The 12,016-nt window shown below is 47.5% G+C and overlaps 1 protein-coding gene across 1 annotated transcript in view; it reads right to left on the reverse strand.

Moving 5' to 3' along the window:
• Nucleotides 1-1,370, reverse strand: part of ASXL2 (ASXL transcriptional regulator 2) — a 115,110-nt gene extending 113,740 nt beyond the window's left edge. Inside the window, exon 1 of the mRNA XM_051615839.1 lies at nucleotides 1,170-1,370. Within this exon, the coding sequence (XP_051471799.1) occupies nucleotides 1,170-1,226 (57 nt within the window). The 5' untranslated portion in view covers nucleotides 1,227-1,370. The remainder of the gene's footprint in view (nucleotides 1-1,169) is intronic.
• Between the last annotated feature and the right edge of the window lie 10,646 nt (nucleotides 1,371-12,016).

Consider the following 12,016-nt stretch of genomic DNA (forward strand, 5'->3'; position numbering starts at 1 on the left):
GAAAGATACACAAAAACCTGCACAGGGAAGTACCAAAGTGTTCGCCTGTGAGACAGCATCTCATGTTCTTAAAATAGTTAATTGCATCATATCTCCTGAAAGAAGAGCAGCTATTCTGGTGCATTTCAAACTGCAAATACAAGGTCCAAATAAATTACTATTTATTACAATGCTGCTTGCAAGATGCAGCTACTGGTGCCTATTTTCATTTCCTCTCCAGCCAGACTTTTTAAGTCTTGTTTTAACAGATACCCCTTTCAGAATACTCATGATAGAACCCAAACTCCTCCCCCTCCCCATTAGGCAGATTTGAACCCACACTGCAACTACAGATCTCTGGGAAGCCTGTGCTGTCCTCTCACAATTCAATACTTCAGCTCCTGCAGGTTGCACTTGTTTAGCTTCCCCTCACGCTTGTCCCACTACTCAGCTTCCCCTTTCTTTTATCCACCCTCCAACGGGCCTGCCCCACATAGAAACTATGGTAAGCTCATCTTGAAAAAAAGTATAGTAACAAAAACTGTCAGACTGGAAAACTGATAATAAAAATCCTCCTTTCAGGGTTTGCAGCTCACTACGTGACCTGATGGAAGGCAGTGGCTCCTACTGCAACAAGTTCTGCTGCATGGAATACACTGAGACACTGGGAATGCTAAAAAAAAAACAACAAACAACAAAAAAAGACAAAACAACGACAAAAAAACCCCCAAAAACCCCACAAAAATTAACAAACAAAAGAGCACAAACATTTTTTTTAAAAAAGGAATTGTGCAGATCACTCGTTTGCTCACATTATTTACATCCCTATCACGCACAGAGTTTTGCAAATAAGAGGTAACCCCTCCCCCACCGAGCTGCCTATAGAAGTTTGGGCCACGAAACACGAAGCAACTGGAGGAATACGCCAAAATAAGAAAACCTGCCCATGCAAGCGTGCCGCGCCGGCACGGAGCTGAGGGCAGAGCCAGGCCAGCACAGCCCGGGCCGCCCCGCACGCAGCCCCAGGCCGAGAGGGCACCGACCCCGCCGCCGCCACGGGGGCTGCCCGCCCCGTGGGGGCTCCGAGCGGGGCCCGCACCGCCGTGCCCCGCGGGAGGGAGCCCGCAGGCCCCGGAGGCCTCTGACCCGCCCAGGCCGCCTCCGGCCCCCCGGCCGCAGCCACCACCTACCGTCCGGGCGGCCTCTGCCCAGGTCCTGCCCTTCTTCCTGCGGCCCTTCTCCCTCATGTCGGACTCGGCGGGGGCGCAGCTGACTCCGAAGGACCCGAGGGGGCTCCCGTGGCCCGGGAGAGCGGAGCGGAGCGGGAGGCCGGGCCCTACGCGCGGGCAGCCCCCGCCGCCGCCCCTGCGCGCGCCGCCGCCGCTGCCATATTGGGCTCCTACTGTACAGGGCCCCGGTCATGTGACCCCGCCCGCGTGACTCCACCTACTGTACGGCGCGCGGGGGGGGGAGGGGGGGGAAAGGAGGGAGAACCCCGCCCCCCCACCCGGGATCTGCGCATGCGCAGTGCGCCCTGCGCCGCGGCGGCCAAAGGGCGGGGCCGCCCCCTCCTGCCCCCCCCCCCTCCCCGCCATGGCGGCCGGGGCTGCCCAGCCCCTTCCCTGCCCTGCCCCTTCCCTGCCCTGCCCCTTCCCTGCCCTGCCCCTTCTCTGCCCAGCCCCTTCCTTCCCTGCCCAGCCCCTTCCTCCTCTGCCCTGCCCCTTCCCTGCCCAGCCCCTTCCCTGCCCTGCCCCTTCTCTGCCCAGCCCCTTCCTCCTCTGCCCAGCCCCTTCCTCCTCTGCCCAGCCCCTTCCCTGCCCAGCCCCTTCCTCCTCTGCCCAGCCCCTTCCCTGCCCAGCCCCTTCCCTGCCCAGCCTCTTTCATCCCTGGTCAGCCCCCTTCGATCCCTGCTCAGCCCCTTCCTTCCCTGCTGAGCTTCCTTCCCTGCTCAGCCCCTTCCCTCCCTGCTTAGCCCCTTCCTTCCCTGCTGAGCTTCCTTCCCTGCTCAGCCCCTTCCCTCCCTGCTCAGCCCCTTCCCTCCCTGCTCAGCCCCGGCACGACGGCCTCTTCAGTGCCTGCCCACCCCCTCCTTCACTGCCACCAACCCCCCCTCCCCGTCACCCAGCGCCCCTTCCCTGCCACCAGCAGCCTCTTGGTGTCGGCTGTTAATGGAAGTAATTATGGTTGGGGGGCTGGGGGTTGGAGATCACATCAGAAAGAACAAAGAGACGTGCAGAATGAAAACGGAGCTTACACAGCGCTGAGGGTGAAAAAGGCATGACGCCCAGATAGCTCTGGGTGGCATCCCGAGGTGCTGGAGGGAAGGGGTGGAATTCAGAAGGATCTAGAGAGGCTGGAGAGGTGGGCTCATGACAACCTCATGGAATTCAACAAGACCAGGTGCACTTGGATCAGGGAAATGCCAAGCACAGATCCAGGCTGGGAGGAGAATGGATGGAGAGCCGCCCTGAGACTTGGGATTGTTGGGTGATGAGAAGCTCACCATGAGCCGGCACCGTGTGCTTGTCAGCCCAGAAACCAACCGTATCCTGGGCTGCATCCCCAGGAGCGGGACCAGCAGGGAGGGGATTGTCCCCCTCTGCTCTGCTCTGGTGAGACCCTCCTGCTGTGCTGGGTCCAGTGCTGGGGTCCCCAGCATAAGAAGACATGGAGCTGTTGTAGTGAGTCCAGAGGAGGCCATGGAGATGAGCCGGGACAACACTCAGATAGACTCAGAAAGGTGCTGCTGAGAGGGGACCTTAAAGATCATCTAGTTCCAAGCCCCATCCAACCTGGGCCTCAACACTGCCAGGGATGGGGCAGCCACAGCTGCTCTGGGCAACCTGGGCCAGTGTCTCACCACCCTCACAGCAAAGAATTTCTTCCTAATGTCTAACCTAAATCAACCCTCCAGAGTTGCAATCCACTCCATCTTCTGTGAACCAAAAGCCACTTCTGCTCTTGGAAGCCCCAGGAGCTTTCAAGTTCTATTCCCACCTCACCCAGACTTGTGATTTAATTTCCATAATCTCTCCTAGTAAAGGAGGGATATCACTGGAGAGAAAAACTAATGATCACACTATCTGAAAGCCAGCCCTTGTAACCTACCTGCGGAGGACAGATGTCTATGCAGCGTCTCAAATCATTGCTCTTTCTGTACCGTGGCTTTGTAGAAGAATTAGCAGCTTCTCACAGCGTGCAGCATCATACATTCCTGTTTCTATGGGAAGAGAATGTGGAAAATCGTAGTATGTGCCTGTGTGGGAAAGCCGCCGTCAGTGAATACCGTGCCAGGGACAAAGGAAAGTTAAGGCCCATGTTCTTAAAGGTGTTTGTACACCTTAATTCTCATAGCCCCTTCAGGGGATTGCAAGTGTGTGCACAACCATTAGGCAATGGAGCCAAAACAGAGTTACGGGCACAAATGTACAGCATAACTGATCGTACAGGACGTTATTGAACTGAACATCAAGGGAAAAAAGCTAGTTCTCATTATGAACTAGTCTTTGGAGAAAAATGACTTAATGAGGCTATGAAAGAGGGAAGCCAATCCAGAATCTAGGATTGAGACCACTTTTCCACCTCCTAGATTAATCTCAGACTGACTTTCAGAACCACAGCTTGCTTATTTTAATAGAATCATAGAAAGAATCACGGTCTGGTTCATCCTTCCTCTTCTTTTTTGTACCCCTTGACAATTTGCTCTAAGTGTGTGATGAAACCCACCATTTCTATCCCTTGCAGGAAAAGGGCACAACCTTGTCCAAAATGGGTAAAAGATTGGTAGAAGCTGGGCCCTGGGAGAAGGAGTCATCGTTTTCAGCTGAAAACTGCCTTGGATTTAGTCTAATGCTCAAAACATTGAATCATAGAATCACAGAACGGTTTGGGTGGGAAGGGACATTTAAAGATCATCTAGTCCATACCGTCGGCAGTGAGCCCTGAAGGTCATTCCTAATTGGAAGTAAGACAAGCTGGAGGACATTAATCACTGGCTTTTTGAATGACAAGTGACATGGCCGCAGCAGCAAGCGGTCCTATCAGATAGTAACTGACTGCAGGAAAGGACACAGTAGGAATAGAAACATTTTCTGCAAAATTTTACATGAAATGTGAAGTATTTTAAGAGGATAGGTGAGGTGGACACTGACCTCAGATATGTAAACAGAATTAAAAAATCTTTATTTAAGAGATTTTATATTATGACCATTATGTTCTTACCAGAAATCAATACTGTCAGCAGGAAGCAGAGCTTGTCTTTATCAGTTTTAGATGTTCTGCCCTCTTTTGCTGTGGATTGATGACAAAAAGTCTTGCAGATCCTTACATTCTGTAAATGTAAACCACTCGGCAATTAGACCATACAAATGCAGCTGAGGTACTAAAACACCTTTCAAAACCTGGGAAATCACAGGCCCCTTTAGGGCTTTTTCTGTTCTGACAAAGAGGCCGGATTCAATTAACAGAGGTAGGTTAACTCCAGTCTCCCCATCTCCACGTGGCCTTGACTTAGACAATGTTTTTTAAGAACAGAGCATTCTGGTCCCCATCAGCCTTCTATCATCCTGTCCTCCTGTCTCATGAAAACAGAGCAAAGATGCACGGTGAGATTTGTGGTCAGTGCACAGAAACAAGTACTGAGCTCATATTTTCATAAATGTTTACTCTTGACAAACAAAATGGACAAACAATAATTAATTTCCTTGGGTACAGTTGGCTTTTGCCGTTGCTTTACTTAATTTAAACAGCCAGTCAATTAAATACACACCAAAAAAGTCCCATATGCATGCTTCAAAAGCTCAGTGCACTATTTATTATAACTCTTTTTTGAAAGCTCTCCTCATGTTTCCAATCTATGGTGGGGTTTGTGCTAAACTCCACTCCATTACAGCCGTTCTGAATGTTACTCAGCAGCAAGACTCCTGTACCTGGCTAAAATCACTGGAGAAATTTGGTCTGGCAACAAAGTGTCCTCTGCAATTTACTGTCTCACTGAATTCAGTATTTCTGGGGAACTGTTCTCCCTACACTATCAAGTTATTCAAGTAAAGTGCAGCAGGCAGTACAACCATCCTCTGAACAGGTTGAATCTATACATCCTACCGGAGCACATGGTCTGAATTCTCCCTTCCTCATTTGAACCCTGCTTAGGGTGACCATTTAGAAGTTAAAAAATGGCTTCTGAGCAGAACAGAGTTTAATTTGCACCTTTAGTGTAAGAATCCACTGATGCAGAGACCTAATACAAGCAGATTCTAAGCATGGCGAACTTACACTTTGAAATATATCAGCAACTTCACCAGCAACTGTGGTAGCAGGTGTGTAAAACAGTTAATAGAGCAGCTTTCCCCTTGATCAAATAGAAAACCCACCCAGGCTGTCACGTGCTGTACCTCAGTTACTGCAGAGTCCTGCCTCAGTGCAGTCATGCCCTGATCATATCCATCCATTTTCATTTCATTATTTTCTAATCTGGAATTACTTTTCCCCATGATGTTCTTCACCAGCCCTTATCATATTAAAAATGAGATCCCTCCCTTCATTCCCAAAGGTTTCATATCCCACCCTACTTATCATCTAATATTCAACTATATTCCCAAATCCACTCCATGTGTAATGCCATCCTTCACTGCCCACTTGGTTGATTTTCAAACCACCATATTTCTGTGCCTTAAATTGCTGCCTTGCTCTCCCATAGCTATCTGTTGTCTCTTCTTTTATGCTTAGATAGACACTGCCCCTGCACACATGCTGTATTTCCAGGGTCACAGGGCAATTCTGCTCTATAACCAAGAGGTCTGAGTGCTGCAATGTGAGTAGCAAATACTGAGCATTTCGAATTGAGCGTTATAAAGCCAGCCCTTCCTTCTCATTCCTCACATCACTGAGTTGCCCTATTCAGCGTACCCATCTCCTGATTTCAGTCAGCTGAAAGCTGGGTGCTGCTGAGCCAAGACTTCAGCACTTTCCTAATTCCAAAGCAGGTCCATGAAGTTCACAAGATCTTGGTTTTTGTCCTAATTATTTCCTGGGATGAAACAAATTAAATTTTTTGAAGACTAGGACAGATATGATTAGGCACCAAACTTCCTTTCAGAAGATCTTTCTGGGCATATGTCATGACAGAACAACTCCCACAACCATTGTCTACCACATTGCCCACCATATTCCTTTAAAAGTATACAATCAAGGATAAGTTCGTATATTGCCCTATTTACATCCCCCCACATTGACACCTAGTGATACACACAAGACAAAGCAAAACTAGGATTTTACTTAGAATCATGAAATCACAGACTGGTTTGGGGTGGAGGGGACCTTAAAGATCTTCTAGTCCCAACCCCCCTGCCATGGGCAGGGACACCTCCCACTAGACCAGGTTGCTCCAAGCCCCATCCCACCTGGCCTTGAACACTTCTGTGCTCCCTCAGCCTGGTATAGGAGTCGGGAGTGTATCCCTGGGAAGAGAAGCCACTGTAAAGCTCAGGTAACCTTGGTTTGTGTTGCACTGTGGAGCCAGAGAGCTCATCTTCCAAAATAAAAATAAGTAGAAACAGTAGAAATAGCCATGACTCACCAAGGCAATTTATTATTATTATTGTTGTCGTTATTGTTGTTGTCGTTACTCCTCCTCCTCCTACTGTTTCTACTACACCTACCGTTCCACAGTTTTCCTTGTTCAGAGGCGTATGTGAAGCACATAAAGCCAAGGCTCACAAAGCTGGTTTTAGAAGTAAAGCCAGTAGCTGTTATGAGGAGGTAAAGTAAAACAAAAAAAAGTTGAAAAGAAAAAAGACAACAGAACAAAACATCAAAACCAAACAAACCCAAACAAACTTCCTGGCCAGCAAGCGAAGAGGGAACTTGCTGCCCAGGAAGTCTTGGTGCATCATCAGGGCAGAAGAGCTCTCTGCACTCCCCAGGGAGTATCCACAACTGCACAGAGGGTCTTGTGCTCTGCTGCCAGCACCCAAGTGTCATTTTGCAGCTGATACCAAGTGCTGCCGGTAGCAAAATGGGTTGGCTTTTCTAATGATTCCATCACGGCCTGAATAAAACTACCTGAGCCTTTCCTGGAAACCTGGGGAAAATAATTTACTCCACAGACTTTCTTAACAGTGAAGACTTCCCTCTCACTCTGCCCACTGAGAAGAGATTAACACAAGGATTTACAGAAGAAACAACAGGGCTAGAAGAAACAGTGCATCAACTTGGAGCCTGTTAGATAAAATTATATCCCCCCCACGTATCTTAGGAGGGGCTTTATATTTACCATCTCCCTGCAGCTTCAGTCAAACAGGACAACACATTCTAGCATTCACCATTCCTCTTTTGTAACCCCTTAACGATTTGCTGCAAGGGTGTGGTGAAACCCACCATCTCTATCCCTTGCAATAAAAGGGCACGACCTTGTCCAAAATGGGCAAAAGATTGGCATGAGCTGGGCACTGGGAGAAGAAGATCATTGTTTTCAGCTGAAAACTGCCTTGGATTTATTCTAATGCTCAAAACACAGAATCGTAGAATCACAGAATGGTGGGAAGGGACCTTAAAGATCACTTAGCTCCAATAGGGACACCTTCCACTAGACCAGGTTACTCTAAGTCCCATCCAACCTGGCCTTGAACATGCTCAAGAGGGCCCAAATCTGCCAGCCTCCTGAATTTTATTATAAGTAATTTTGTTTCTCTTTGCTCCTACCCAAAGAGCTGTATCCCATTTCCCTGATGGCATCAGTAGACTGATAGGAATTTGATTCCACATTTCAGAGAACTGATACAAGGTCTTTTGGCCTCTTGCACCTGGCACACCCATGATCTGCAGGTCACCTGGAGTGCCCTGGGCTGTACAGCCGTGCCCACCAGCTCTTCCAGGAACAGCTACACTATTCACCCAGCTTGTTTGCCTTTTAATCTTGCTCTTTGACTTCCACTTGCTTTTAATGACACACACAGGTCACCTTAGTTCTTCCAGAAGTCCACTCTGTTGACAGATATTCAGAACTTTGCATACAACACTCTCATCTGAAAGTTTGACTTGTCCTGGCTTTGCACCTGTGCCAAACTATCAAATCAAGTCACTATCAAAGCAAGATTTTGCCTTTTTAGACAAGGTTGTTATACCAGCAGGGTTAGCTGCAAAAATCCAACAACAAACAGACAAAAAAACAGCAGCCTGCTAAAAACAAAACAAGGCTAAAATGTAACATTTGTGAAGATTTAGGATGTGCTTTGGGCATTTTTCAGCTTTGTTTCTATTATTTCAAAAGGTAGAAAATTACTTTCATACAAGAAATTAAAATATTAAAGCATCAGTCTTATTCTTCATGATCATGGGATTTTAGAGCATACCGAAACATTGTAAGACTTAGATTCAGGTTGTGACATTAGTCAATTAACATTAATTTTTAGAAGGCACAAATGCTAACAAAAGGCAGTAGAAATTAAGAAACCTTTTTTGCTCCTTATCAGTTTTTTCCTTGCTTCTGCTTACTTGTTGAAGACCCTACAGGAAGACTGGTTCATTAGCATGGGATTATGCCTGCAGAAGCAATAAGAAGTGGTGGTGATCCAAAGTTCAGAAGACACTGAGTGTGTTCTTGCAGATTTTTGCTTACTTTCCCCTGTAGGGACAAAATGAGTGTGACAATAGTGCTCTCCTGCGAAGTATAGATCTGTTCTGCATTGTCCCCAAGGGGCAGCACAGTAAGCAGAATTCAGACCCAAACATGAAGTGGCTGAATCAGCAACAGGAGCTCAGGTGCAGTGCTGAGCTGGCAAGGCTCTCTGCTTCCCAACTGCACACAGGAATTATCAGCTCAGGGAACACTGCAACATGTCTATTTGTGGACTACAGACTACCTGAAAGCCTCTTGGAGACCTGAGGAGGTCCTTACCAGAGAAAAGTAGGTTTCTTTCTCCTGTTCCCAATATTATTGCTCAATATTCTTCCTCCTGCATCTGAAGATCCCTGCACAGAGGAGACCCTACATGGCAGAGAGTGCTGAATGCCCAGCCAGGAGATTCTGTCTGATGCAAGGACCATTCTCTAGTCCTGGCATGTCATGAAGTGGAGTAAAGCCCTAGAAGTGAAGCAGGAACTACACTCAGCTGGATGCTTCTGGAGAGGACATGCTACCCTGCATGCCAGCACCTCTGACTCAGCTGTCAGTGGAATGTCACATCTGCTGAGTTCACAGAGTATCTTGGTTACCCCGAGGCCTTTCAGATGGCAACAGGCATTGCTGACACAATAGAGTCCCATGCTTGCCATCTTGGAGATCTTCTGCCTTGATCAGAGAGGACAGATGGATGAAGATGGCTTTAGGCATATACTGATTTTGGGGAGTCCTTCTGGTCTATGTGCAGATGCAGTGCTGAGGCACATAGCAGTGTGTGGTAGACTTGGCAGGGCTGGGTTAATCATTGGATTTTATGATCTCAAAGATCTTTTCCAACCAAAACAATTCCATGATTCTGTTGTTTCTAAGGGCCTATGCTTGGGACAGGTCTGTCTTTCAAAAGAAGCTGCACAAGCCACAGAATTGAACTGTTGATATTTATTTCAAAAATATTCCTCGTTCCTCTTCCAATTCAACATTTAGCTCTTAGTGTGGCAGAACATGTAATGGCTGAAGTAAAAATTACAGCTTATTAGAGATGTTTTGGAGCAAGTGGCTCAGTGAGCCAGCTGCTCTCCCGGGTCATTCTTCTCGAATCTAATTTTATCTCTTAAAGCTGTAGAGGAGGAAGTCAAGTGTAGTTCATTTTAAGGGGATCAGTTCATCATTGATTGTAAAAGGAAGGACTGACCTTATTATATGAGCCCAGCACTATATTACTTTGTTGTAATCAGAAGCAAGGTTACTACAATCGTTTGCTTTAAGCTTAAATAATTCATGTTTATTAAACAGGAATTAATGTTAAGGCAGAATGGTAAGTCTGTTTAAATCCTATTTCTAAACTCAGATTCAAAGCAGGCAGTGAGCTGGTTGCAGGTGGATACTTCCAGCCAGGAAAAAGAACATGCAAATGTCAGATTGCTGAGGTAAAACAATGAGCAGATGGCCTTCCGTGTGGGGGAGGGTTGTGGGGCTACAGCTTTACAGCAATTATTTTAAGTTCTGAAAGTGATACAAAAACCAGGAACCCAATTCTTTGTGCAAATCCATGTATGCAACCTTGAATGAAAATGAGAAATATAATGTGGATGCTTCACCACAGAGTGGTGTTTTGTATTCTTGACACCTGTAATCCATCCACAGGATATCTGGGTTGTTGGGAATGCAGATACCTGATCTGGAGTCAAGCAGAGCCAGCTCTTTGGTCAGGCAAAGCAGTATCTCTATGCAATCCAAACAGACCTGTTGCAGAATCAGTTTAGACATCTCTGCACACCCTTCAGCAGTTGTGTTTTCGGCAAAGCTTATTAAATGTGATATAATGAAGGATGAAACACAGTGCTTCAGTCCACATTGGTGATTAAAAGCTCAATATGAGCCACTGGTGATGAAAAGCTCACATAAGCTGGCAATATGTGCTGGCAGCCCAGAAAACCAACTGTGTCCTGAGCTGCATCCCCAGCAGCGTGACCAGCAGGGCCAGGGAGGGGATTGTCCCCCTCTGCTCCCCTCTGGTAGAGACCCCCTACAGTGCTGGGTCCAGTGCTGAGGTCCCCAACACAAAAAGGACATGGAGCTGTTGGAGCAAGTCCAGAGGAGGCCACAAAGATGATCAGAAGGCTGGAGCAGCTCTGCTCTGGAGACAGGCTGAGAGAGCTGGGGTTGTTCAGCCTGGAGAAGAGAAGGCTCCAGGGAGACCTTAGAGCACCTTCCAGTGCCTGAAGGGGCTACAGGAAAGCTGGGGAGGGACTTTTGACAAGGGCAGGGAGTGATGGGAGGAGGGGGAATGGTTTCAAGTTGCAAAAGGGGAGATTGAGATGAGATCTTAGGAGGAAATTCTTTGCTGTGAGGGTGGTGAGACACTGGCCAAGGTTGCCCAGAGCGGCTGTGGCTGCTCCATCCCTGGCAGTGTTGAAGGCCAGGTTGGATGGGGCTTGGAGCAACCTGGTCTAGTGAGAGGAATCCCTGCCCATGGCAGGGGGTTGGAACTAGATGGTATTTAAGGTCCCTTCCACCCCAAACCAGTCTGTGATTCCCTGTATGATACATGCTGCTCTGGACTTGAGCTGACACTTCATATACAATTTATATTTTCTGGAAAATTAAATAGTAGGTAATATGGTGCAGTGGCAATCAAGCTAGATGTTTAGGAGCCAGTTCTCTTCAAGAGAAGTAATAACTCTATTATTTGGAATTTTTCAATATTCATATCATTGCCTCCCATTATTCTGATGATGGAGAAGTGATTGTTCTTCTCTGGCTCAATGGAAGTTTTCTAGCAGCATTTCTGTTGGTCAGTGCTGATAGTGAGGATGACTTTTTACATTACATGTGTCTGCAGAACTCCCATCACTGACACAACAGCTTCAGAAAAACCATAGTGCTTACTTGAGAAGGCCAATGCTCTTGTGTCAGGAACAGCAGTCTGCAGGTCATGCAGAGAAGAAGCCCAGTGGCCCTACCTGCAAGCTTCACTGTAAGCTACTTTGAGAGAAGCTCATCAGAGCTCCAAAACTCTGCCATGAGCACAGCCCAGATGCCTTCTGTACCATGGCAGGACACTGAAGCCTGGACCCTCCTCACCACATTCAATTTGCTCTGTGAATACCAGACTATTGAAGCATTTTGGTTGGAAAAGACCTTTAAGATTATCAAGTCCAACCATTAACCTATCACTGCCAAGGCCACTACTAAACCATGTCCCTCAGCACCATGTGTGCATGTCTTTGACATCCCTCCAGGGATGGGGACTCCACCACTGCCCCAGACAGCCTTTGCCTGGGCCTGACATCCCTTTTGAAGAATAGGTTGTTCCTAAGCAGTTCTGGTGCTGCCTTCAGAGTACCCACCTTAATGCCCACTGTCAGCCCAGTGAGACTTTTGTAGGTCACAGTCACCTGGCAGTATCTCTTCAAG

The sequence above is a fragment of the Apus apus genome, chromosome 3, assembly GCF_020740795.1.
Source record: "Apus apus isolate bApuApu2 chromosome 3, bApuApu2.pri.cur, whole genome shotgun sequence".
NCBI classification, from domain to species: Eukaryota; Metazoa; Chordata; class Aves; order Apodiformes; family Apodidae; genus Apus; species Apus apus.